Below are 11,682 nucleotides of genomic sequence, written 5' to 3' on the forward strand. Positions count from 1 at the left end.
AAGTCAGAAACTGAAGCTGACTTTTTTTTTGGTAGGAAGCTGACTTGAGACATGTATGTGTAAAAACTCTGATATTTTCTAAATTGGATTTGTTGGGTCTAAGTCAACACAGAGACCCAGAAAAAAAAAGTTTCACATCATCTGCAATGGTTAAATGTGAGTTTCCAATAATATGGAGAAAGCAAGTAAAAGGTGGTCAATGTGGTAGATGGTGCAAAGTCTCGAGCTTAGAAAATCTTTATGTTCATGCATGGAGTCGGGTCAAAATTACACCATAGACCTGTCTTTTCTCTATTAGAAAAGGTAGATCTTTCTTGCCATCCTCTTCCTCTTTGTTCTCCTGGGGAAAACAAACCCAGCTAACCCAGAAGCTCTTTTCATACTAAGTAAGTCTCAGAGAGAGGGAGAGAGAGATGTGGCTGAAGATGCACATGTTGCATGCCTGTGACGTATATGGCATGCATATCTGTGTGCATGCATATGAGCTCTGTGAGAGAGTGAATAAGTGTGTGAGAGTGAGAGAGAGGTGATAACGTAAGAGAAAAGAAAGGTCGAGAAGGCACTGAATGAAGGAAAGTTACACCTGAAGCACGTTTTATTGTATGTCAAAGCCAACCAAAACGTTCAGTTGAATCCTGAAGGTCGGTGTTGAACTTAACTGAATGAGAAAGGATTCTGAAGTTTCACCTAGGGCAAAGCAAGGAATATGAGCTGCTATCTGCTTCTGCTCTTCGTTTTCTTACTAGTCAAGGTGACCAAAAAAACAAAAAAAAAGTGCTTAAATTGTACCTCTCTACTGGGTTATTCCCAGGTTTATTCTTGGATGATACTTGCCTGTACCCCTTAGGCCAAGTTTTGTTTCAAATTTTTAAAATTCTTAATTTTGCTCCTAGAACTAAATTATTGCAGACTTATGATGAGTTGTATTAATCAATTTTAAAAGCCATTTCACAAAGTATCCACAATTTCACTTCTATACTACACAATTGGTAGAATCATATAAAGAATTATACAACAGCTCTCTAGCATATTTGGCAGAGTGTGGTGTTTAATTAATTTGAGTCTTCTAGTACTCACCTTTCTTCTCCCCTTTAACAATAGAATATCCATAAAAAATAATTAAAATCAAAATTAGAATTGGATTAAAATATGCCATATTGACTTTTAATCCCCTAATCAGAACTAGAATAGGTTGTGCTGGCCGATATATCCCATACATCTAGTACTCAATTCTCTAACTTAATTTCATTAATGAACGACTTGCTATATCATGAAACTATCTATATAAAACCGGCTGTATACATGTATTTGGAAAAATCATCTTTAGCTGTCGTTTGTCTTGTTTTGAATAGTTTTTAAATCCATCTTCAGTAATCTTGAGAATGATTAATTTACCTAGAGTGAGCATTATTTTCTCCCCCTCTTGAATAATAGATTAGGATTAAGGCTATCCAAGTGATTCAAGTTGAAAGGGAAATTAAAAAAATTTGAGGAGGGTGAAAACCCACTAAGAAAATGGGTAAGTTGGACTCTTGCTAATTGTTGTGTGTTAAATACATATAATTGGGTCAGCATAACTGATAATGAGGGATAGAGCTTCAGTCGTGTTGAGTGCACCAAAAACGTTTGAGCCTGATCTTGAAAAAGCCCTACAAAATAGACGTGGCTCGATCGTACGGTCAAGTGGACACCTTTGAAGGCTAAGTTAGTAGTTAGAACACCCGGGTATTTGGGCTTTTGATTTTTTTTTAACTTTTTCAACCATACCTACCTATAATCCAAAAAATAAGTAAAATGAGTGTTCAAAATTTCGACCTCGACCACTCATTCGATTGTGACATATGCAACTCTAAAGTTGAACCTGATAACCAAAGTCATAACCAAAGCAAGCCATTCCTGTCAAGAGAGTGGGTCGGTAGTCAAAAGATCTTCTCCACTAAACCAAATCTATTATCTAACATTATCACCATCAACTTTCCTCAACTCGAGTCCTTTTCATCCTTTTTTTTTTGGTTTGCCATACCACGGTTAACCTAAAAAATAATGCATGGTGGTGTCGACCCGCGTTCGATCATAACGATGGCTGCACTGAGTTGAACTTGCTAACCGGAGATTTTTTGCATCCAACAAGCCATTCGCTACCAAGAGCGTGGGTCGGTAAGCAAAACAAGCTTCTCCCCCAAACCAATCTCTGGACCAACTCCGTTGGTAGTCCTTTTCATCCTTTAGCACTGTAGTCTCCTTGCCGCAATGTGGCTGCTCTCTCTCTCTAATTTTATAGATCCCATGCAAGAACTTAATTTTCTTTCGCCCAATTTTTTAACAGAATTCCAACGGGCTATGTTCACTTGTTCTTTGATCACCATATTCTCTCTATTTTCTCTCCGGTGTCTTTACGTACATGGTTGCAAGTAATCAACATGGGACCTTTAGTATTTGTTTTGCATCACGTTGATTTTGATATAGCATCGACATCACATCAGCTGTCTCAACACCCCAAAAAAAAATAAAAATTTAAAGATACCATATCAGCTGCACAGTATTAAAGTAAAGAATTTTGGACATTTGATAGTAAAAATTCTTCAGTATTAGATCTATAATTAATTACATTTATTATCCCTAAAAAAATCAATTACAAATATTACTGTTAAGTATTAAAGTTAAATGATGATATTAATAGTAAGCAAGTATTTGTAATTGATTACACAATGGAGAAAGGAGATCAAACAATTTAGTAACCCTTTGCCCTCGTTAATTTGTAAATTGATATTGATCTCATTTTGATAGTGTGCACGAAACAATTTTTTCATCAAGTTGCAGCACATTGTTTAAATAGAACCAAACTATCGTCTTTGGCCCAAACCTTATCAAACCCCCTCAACTAAATGCTGGTCATATTCCGTCGCCATTGAGCGATGTTTTCCAACTCTTGGCCTAGCAAGACTTGCTTGACAAGCAACCCTTGGAAAAGAGAGAAAAGGGGGGAGGGAACAGGGGAAAAGAGGTTTTTGCTACAAGACTTTAAATGATTACCCTAATTGAATTTGGTCCAGCTGTGAGAATTTTGCTAGGGGAATTACCAAGAAAGACTTCAATTGAGGTCCCAATTGAAATCAATGATGAAATTTTTTTCGTTTAGCTGTGAGTTCATCTGGGCAATTCAGGTGCGTAATTAGAGCACCTCGATTACATCCTCATGAAGGGTGCTTTGTCATCCATCATATGGAAGTCGACACCATGCTTCACCTTTTGTCGTTACAACCTATGGATCTTACCACTGTACCAAAATCAGCATTCAGGATCGGTTTCCTTACAACGAAGCCCCTTTAGGATTCTAGAGTAGTCACACCCCTCGACCTGGCTTAGATAGATTGACACCATGTGAGTCAGTGAGAGAAGGGAAAAAAGCCCAAAAAAACAAAAAAAAAAATTTAATGCAAACATTGAGAAGAAATTAATGTCTCATCAAACTAATCTTTAGGAGATCTCTAAGAGTTGGCTCTCTTAACAAAAGATTAATGCCTCATATTATTAGGTCAAGAGTTCATATCTCATAAGGACTAGGACTAAAAGCAAAACCTTATCCTACATTTAAATTAGATATTAAAAATAAATAAATAAATAAACCTATCTTAGAGATGTAATCTAAGCGCACATAGAAAATATAAGAGAAACATCTCCACAGGGATTAGACAATTTAAAGGTAAGTTAAAGATAAAATGAAAAGAAGATAAAGAGTTATTTAAATACCCCAAAGGTGGAAAGCAAGGTATCCATCATTCCTTCAACAGTGGAATTGATTCAACCATTCCTAATTCTAAACGTCGATTAAGCAGTAACATTCAACATCCATGAACCATAGTCACTTCGGTATCACGCTTATAATTTTCATTTCTAGATAGATTCATAGTATAAAGATTCGTCGGCATAAGCTTTAAGGTGAGAGAGTTATTCAGTAACTTTGCTGGAGTTTTGTCAGTTTCGAAGCCTGCAGTCGAAGGTACAGAGACCCTGAATGGAGATGCCGTAAAGGAGAGAGAAGGCTTTCACTGGATTGCTGGGGATTTTATTCTCCAAAGCAATAACAGTGGCATGATAAAATTTCATCCAATGTTAATGTGGATTGAAGGGCCATTCAACTTCAAAGAGAGTTGAAGACTTCAACCCAACAATATAACAGACCTCTCAGGAGCTGCAGCTCTGGCTATGCCACCCAGAAAAAACGAGTGGTGTATCATCTCCCCCTGTGCTCCCCCTACGATTTTGTAACCACAACAAATAAATGGGGTCCACAACTGAAAAAAAATTAAAAAGTGAGACCCATCACCAATACCCTTGTGGCCCCTCTTGTAGTCTGTCGTCGAAAACCATCGAGGGAGCATGGAGGGAGACAATCCGGACTCCAGAGACACCACCCTCTGTTTCAATACCAAAAATTACATGAAAAAATATCAGCTATTTTATTTCATCCATGGGAAATGAAATATTGAGATTTCTGTCACTAAAAGGAAAGCTGAAAATCATAAAACTCAAGAGCAATCATGTTTACTTCCTAGGAATTTTGGGTTCATGATCCAGGTTATCAGCCTGATGAACCTTTCAGGCAACTAATCAATAAAATTATTCAGTTTTCACCAGATCCAGGATTTCCACTTTTTAATTGAAACTACATTTGTTCAATTGAGGGAAATTTTAAAACAGGAGTTGTGAATCCATGATTCAACACAGTAAGGCATACAAAAGCCAACAAACAAGGTCCATTCAGCACACGGTACATCTGTCTCAATGGAGGGAAATGCCTGCAAACATGGTCAGCTTCCCTCTTGCTACATTATCACTCAACTAGTTGTTCTCAACTACACAAATTCTCAACTAAACCAGACTGCATCATCCTCTTTGACTTGAGAAAGATTATTCAACTCTTGAGTACTTGTAAATAGAAGCAATAAGAAGTGACATTTTACTACCAGACTGGTTTCGGAATTGCTGTTCTTACTGAAGTGGAGTCAAACCAACCACACCTGTATTACCATACACAATGAGGACAAAAAAGTCAGAGAAATTAAAACCAAAATGCCAACAAAGAGGGACATAGAGAGAGAGAGAGAGGGGGATTATATATATATATAATCTCACATTTTTTTTGTTTCACTTACTACTCACAATTCAAAAGCTCGTAATTAATTGGTAACCTACAAGGGTAAAAATGTAATTATACATGACATAGGAAAAGATTTATTGGAATCTAATCAAAGAGTATTGATGAGATTTTCTGGCAAATTAAGTAACTGAATATTAGTCAGATATTCATGAAATTTCTAATTACATTGGATACAATGGGCATTAGCCCCTATGCAACCATCCATCTTCCTCCAATTCAACTAGATGACTCCACCTAAATCCTATCTTTTTAAAGAGTTGTATGATCATTTGATGTGGACAATGTAGCATGTATCTTGATTGACCTGAGGTATATGGTATTTCATGCCACCTTTGACATGGCAAGCAATTAAGCATATTAAGAAGTTATTCATTTCAGAAATCTTTATATGAAATAAATTCTTCAACTGTGAAAAAATTGTTTAAGTTTATCATTAAATTTTGTTGCAACAGTTCTACATTAGGCACGAAGATGGTTACCCGAGTTAGTTAAAAAGTAGGGAGGAAAGGACTTATTCAGTCCTTTCAAGCATCTGTTCACATGAACAGTGTCAGCCAATATTTGCCTTATTTGGGGATAAGTGTTTGGTCCTTTTTCTTCTTTGTTCATGCTTCTCTTTGGAGTAGGACTTCCTTGTGTGATGCTCCGTTAAACCAACACAAACTTGCCACATCATCAGATTAGGCTGCCTCTCACAGTAGTCGCATCCCACAACTTTGCTGGGCTGGTTTTGGGGCTTTTCTACAACATATGGATTTATCATCTATATCATTCACCCAGGTCAAACTTCAAATCTGCTAAAGCCACCTACCACCGAGCTATTTATTATGTGAAACACTGATGTAGATCATGGGTCTACGTGTATCTGCAGGAACAAGGCCCAAAATCATCGGAGTGCAGCTGTGATATTCAACTGCTGTTGCAGGCAGCCTTGACTGATGATGTGGCAGGATTATGTTGGCTCAATGGAGCATCACACAAGGCTTCCCAGTCCAGATAGAAGAACGAAGATGAGAAGGAATCAAGACAGAATTTCCAAGGGAAAAAAAAAACTGTGCACAGGAAAAGTACAAGTTATTGTTCATGTGAACAGCACTGTGAACTCATATGGAAAACTCATCTGCAGATTAGATGCTGGATGCTAATATATTATTTTATCAAAAGCTGCTACTACTTTAGTTTAACTCCGCCAGCATTTTGCTGCCAATCCCAAGCCCGGGTAAAGGAGGAAGGTTGGTGTGTCAGATCGGGAGCTGGCACCGGAAAAAATCTAGCCAAACCCTTTTTCATTAGCCAACCCCATTTAGTTGGGACAAGGTTTATTGTTGTTGTTGTTGTTGCTGCTGCTGCTTTAGTTTCTTACTTATTGAGTCTATAACTATGTAGTAGTTTCTAATTTTTTTGGTTCTTTCTTTCTTTTTTATCCATGTTTGTTTAGAAGGCTGGATTCTACAAAGCCTTTATTAATTTCTAATCTCAATCTGTTTACTATTTTTATTTTGTTTTCTAAAATAGGAGATAGGATTTGATGTATGGCAACTAGATATTACAAGAAGTTACTCCTTTGGCTACTTGATAGCAGATGATTTTTGTGAAGTTACTCCTTTGGCTACTTGGCTATGTAATGTAATGGCCCTACGAGTTGCTGAAAATAAAAAAAGGGGCTGTTTTCACAATCATGATGTTATGAGAGAGTGTGCTGAGCAACCCATCCTATCCCTTTTTTATATGTATCATCTTCTTCTGCCTTTTATCTTTCTTTTACTTTCCATAGTTTGGTGTTTGGTTTTGCAGCAATTTCCTATCATCAATCTTAGAATAAAGTGGTTCTCAGTTGAACTATTTTGACATAACACAAATGGTAAAAGAAAAGAGACAGACCATAAAAAAGTTAAAAAACCTAAAACCTAGCATTAAGTCCTTGGGTTCAAGCGTCTGAACAGAGCACCATATGAAATTAAGAGTAATAGTTCCACTTTCAGAAATTGATATCCACAACTGACAATCAAAAACCGAGCAGGAAGCTTCATCAGCCAGAGAGGGCTTAGAAGCATGAACCTTAGAAGTCAAAATCATACCCATGAAATCTTCTTTTTTACTTTTCCAAACCTCAACTTGTTCCTCCCATTTTTTCTGATCCTATTCTCCTTGCTGTTTGGAGATGAAGCTTCTATTAGGGCCCTAGGATGATGTCATGTAGAGGAGAGAGAATGTCAGTGTTAGTTGAGGGGTAATAAAGAGGAGCAAATTGAGCGGAGAGGGTATTGAATGTATATGTGAGGTTTTGGGCAGTCTATGAATGAGGGGCGGCAATGAATGTTGTGGGGGTGACTAGAACCATTAAAACCAGATGATCTTGTTAATTTTTCAGTTTTGTTATTGAATTTTTCATTCAATTTGAGGGATCTTATCAAGTTGATAAGAACCTTCTATCCAATACCAAAACTAATACTGAAACCAATGAAACCAAGAGATTAACAAGAATTAACTGGTTTTAATGGCGCTAGTCACCCCCACAGCATTCAATGCTGGCCTTAGCCTTAGGCTGCCCAAAACCTCACATATACATTCAAAACCCTCTCCTCTCAATTCCCTCCCCCCCCCCCCAATTTATTACCCCTCAACTAATGTTAACACACTCTCTCCTCCACTTGGCATCGTCCTAGGGCCCTAACAGCTTCACTGAAGTTAGATACCCAATTACATTCTTTCTTATTCAGAAATGAAGAATGGAAAGGAGAAAAGGGAGGAAGCAACTTCCATATTAAATTTAGTGCATACAAGATGCTACAGCTGATTCTTTTTGCTGCTTGAGAAGTCCCAGTATACTCAGAAACTAGGAAAGGGGCTTCTCAATTGTTTCCCCATCCTATTTCTGCCTTCATAAATCCATCATATGCATGCATAAAGCACCTTGAAGCCACCAACATCCATTGGAAAGAAACCACAACCAGCAGCATTCTGATGTATAAGGAGAGTAGAGAAGATTGTAGGAATCATATTTGGGAATATTCCAAATAGAGCAGCACCACTGATATTCTTTGTATGTTGCATGGGCCACACTCATTGACAATGAATGGTGTTCCCAATAGATTGAGTTGGATCTTCTCTACTCCACTACCACTAATTGAAATATTCACTGAACATATCAAATGTAAAGAACTGCGAAGTCAACAGAAAGATGGAGGATGGGTAAGGGTTGTAGGCTATCTCAGCCATGGGCCTTTCCCTCACAGCTATTTATCCGATGAACACATCTTTCTCAGAGCAAACACTTGCAAGCAAGCATTTAAAATTCCGTTAGTCAAGTCTCTATTCAATATAACTGTGGGGCCTATTTATAGGTTGAACTAAGCTTCCCAAAACAGGAAGTCTCAAAAATAGAAACTCAAGGAAATAGAGACTTCAAGACAAAAACTAAAATAGGCACTTTTGACAAATCTAGCTACCTACCATATGCAAAAATAGTAACAAACTGAAACTAGAAGCTGCCTAAATGAATTAAAATAAACTTTGTAAAATTGAAAATTCAATTATGTAAGCGCTGGGATGGAGCCTTTCTCCACTTTTGATGCATTTACAAGATTTTCTTGACAAAACATTGCCAAACATTGTGAATGTGGGCTGTGACACCATTCAAGTAAATAACACTGCATAGTTATCAAGGTGGCAACTCAACACCAACAAGGCGTCAAGGCACTCACAATGATCTAATGGTGAACCTGTAGGGTGAAGGGAAACGTCTGAAAAACCAGAGACATAAAGGAAAAAGAAGAAACATAAGAGCGAGCTGCGTGCCACATATACAGACCAGCCACACAGGCTTTCACAACCATAAACTCAGTTTGCCCTTTACATGGGAATTACATCATATATAAAGAATAATTAGAGGCCCCTAAAATATGACTAACTCTCTGACTGACTCTCTAACTAGGAAACTAACTCAAATAAGGAAAACTAAATAAATTAGGAAACAAAATCCTATGAATCTAACTTCTAAAATAAATAAAATAAACTAAAGACATTATTTCCTCAAATAATATAAATTCCTAAAGATTCTACTGGACCCATAATTCAATCCAGACCCGTCCATCTTGGTCTACTTATATGCATCACAGTCCAGTCATTTGGACCCCATGCTCTTGCACTGATAACTATGGTATCATTAACAGTGTGTTGCCCTTTTTTTCTTTGTATCTTGATCTACATTACAGTGGAGGATATTCCAAACATTTTGGGAACCCTTCATAAATTAACATTTGTTGCAGCAAATAGTCAAGCCCATAGCAACCCAAAACATTAAACTCCAGATCACAAATCAAAGGAGGAGGCAAAGCAATCACATAATGAACAACTATGAAGACAACCCACATGAACAAGCATAAGTTCAATGGTACATTAAAAGGGAAAACAACAAATGAAAAAAAAAATCAGTAATAAAAAGTAGATGTAAGCACTTTAACATTCTGGATCTATCCTACGAATTTAAGCTGTCATGGAAAATAAGCAGCTCTCAGCCACAGCAGAAACCAAAGCATTTTGTAAATCATATAGATGCAAAGTTTCAGAGTTGTGACTTTCAGTATATGTGAAGTCATAATTTAAATAATTAGACATTAAATGAGAAACCATGAATAACAAACACAATCACCTGGCATTTTACCCAAAGAAAAAAAAACACCACAATCACTACTAGTTGTCAGTATTTATCCAATTTCTAGATATAATTTTTCCTTACAAAATGCCTTTAATAAGACATTACGTACCACAGGCCAATCTTCCACCTGCATTCCCAGTGGAGAGGCTAAGTTCGTGTCCACCTACAGATGCACCAAGCAGAGAGTGAGAAAATAGCATGTAAGAATCAAAAGAAAATTCTAATGGATGACTATATAAATGGATCGACATTTTTCTTTTTTAATTGGAGAAATAAAACTGATTGATAACTAGCTGATTGGATGGGATTAGCTGAAGCTAATGCACATTAAACTCTACCTTTTCCGAGGTCATCCGCCAGCTCATGAACCACAAAAGCTCTTCCAACAACATTATTAGGCCCAGACAATGGTATCTGCATATTTAGGCAAATGAAGTCAGAATCCTGGCTTAAAATATTCTCAATAAACGAGTACCAGGATCTATCTAAATTACACAGTCAAAGAAATGATAAACTACCTGGTTATCTAAAATTGTTGCTTCGGCCACACCTGTATTGACATTAATGGATATCAGTTCCGTAAAAGGGAATAAATGAATCTAAATAATAGCAAGAAAGATAATTTTACCTTCGGCGTTAGCAACTATGTTTCCCAGGTCACCCGCATGGCGGACTTTGTCTTCAGGAGCACCGTGTGTCATCTTGTTAGGATTGAAATGCGGCCCTATTTTGCCACCACCAAACGGTTCTCGTTAATAAGAAAAGAACTAACGAAAATGTCAAAAAAAAAAAAAAAAAAACTGTTGCTAATCCGCATTCTTCAATGATCCCTGACTGTTCAAATAAAATACTAACGAAAAAAAGCTAAATAAAAAGCGTAAAATTCAACCTGTTGAAATGCAACCATTCGTCGTATCGCCGTATTCGTGCTGCAATATAGAAACCAAAATTCGAGGTTAGAAGTTAAAAAGATTACAAGAAATAATTTTGATTTATCACCAAATTGATGAAATCAAAGATTATTCTTTTACAATAGGGGCTTACTAGATGGAATCCATGGAGTCCAGGAGTGAGTCCGGTAACACGAACATCCACCTTGGTAGGACCTGTAATTGAAAAATCCAACATCAATCGCATCACCTTCTGGAAATTCAAACAAAAACGACTGCAAATTCTACAAAGAAAATTATCAGTAGCAAAGCGTTGACATTAAAAGAAAAGGAATCGGAGCACAAACCATCGTCTTCTTGGGTTAAGGTGACAACGCCTTCAACTTGGGAACTTCCCTTGAGGACTGCAACGGCTTTCTTGGTCTCGGCGACAATGGCGAAAGACCTTGAAGCAGTTACCGGCTTCAATGACTGACGAGAGAATCTGAGGGAGAAACCAACGAAGGAGGATTGAAATGGTGGACTAGGTTTTGAGAATGAAGATATCAGAGGTTGAGAAGGAGAAGCTGCTAATATGGTTTTGGCGGCCATAGCTGCCGATTCCAGTAGCGAGTGAGGGTGAGACGAAACAGAGACACTGGGGATGTTTGGAATAGATAGTATTTGATAAGGAGTTGGTGGGAGGGGTGCTTCGCCTCAACGGGGACAGCGCAAACATTTTGATGCTCGTGTGACGTGTGATAATGACCTTTTTACGGGAGCCTAGATCAATGGGATGGTTCATTTGGCAAATCCAACGCTTCCATGTAATTTATTAATGTGGGTCTTATTTTATTATTTTTTATATGTTTTCATAAAATTTTATATATTTTGTTAAATTTTGAAAAGGCATAAATGTAAAATTAGCATACCACTTCAACAGGCAAACTTGTTTACCAACTTTTAAATCAAACAAACTCCTGGTAAATTTTAAA

The 11,682-nt window shown here is 37.3% G+C and overlaps 1 protein-coding gene across 1 annotated transcript; it reads right to left on the minus strand.

Annotated features, from left to right (window-relative positions):
• Window positions 1-4,535: 4,535 nt before the first annotated feature.
• CSD2 (copper/zinc superoxide dismutase 2) lies at window positions 4,536-11,407 on the minus strand. The gene is made up of 8 exons (XM_089144228.1): window positions 11,056-11,407; window positions 10,863-10,924; window positions 10,708-10,747; window positions 10,447-10,542; window positions 10,337-10,368; window positions 10,157-10,232; window positions 9,928-9,981; window positions 4,536-5,021 (listed from the first exon to the last, which is right to left on the minus strand). Exons 1-8 carry the CDS (start codon window positions 11,297-11,299, stop codon window positions 4,993-4,995), a joined length of 633 nt encoding a protein of 210 aa, XP_089000354.1. The 5' UTR covers window positions 11,300-11,407; the 3' UTR covers window positions 4,536-4,992.
• Window positions 11,408-11,682: the final 275 nt, after the last annotated feature.

This window comes from Hakea prostrata, chromosome 2, assembly GCF_041222555.1.
Source record: "Hakea prostrata isolate BN-2017 chromosome 2, UWA_Hpros_2, whole genome shotgun sequence".
Taxonomy (NCBI): Eukaryota; Viridiplantae; Streptophyta; class Magnoliopsida; order Proteales; family Proteaceae; genus Hakea; species Hakea prostrata.

Coding starts and splice junctions, on each gene's coding strand:
- CSD2 (XM_089144228.1), bottom strand. CDS start 11,299: ATGGCCGCCAAAACCATATTAGCAGCTTCTCCTTCTCAACCTCTGATA. Junction 10,369..10,446: donor CATAGTTGCTAACGCCGAAG/GTAAAATTATCT, acceptor ATGTCAATACAG/GTGTGGCCGAAGCAACAATT. Junction 9,982..10,156: donor GGCGGATGACCTCGGAAAAG/GTAGAGTTTAAT, acceptor GTGCATCTGTAG/GTGGACACGAACTTAGCCTC.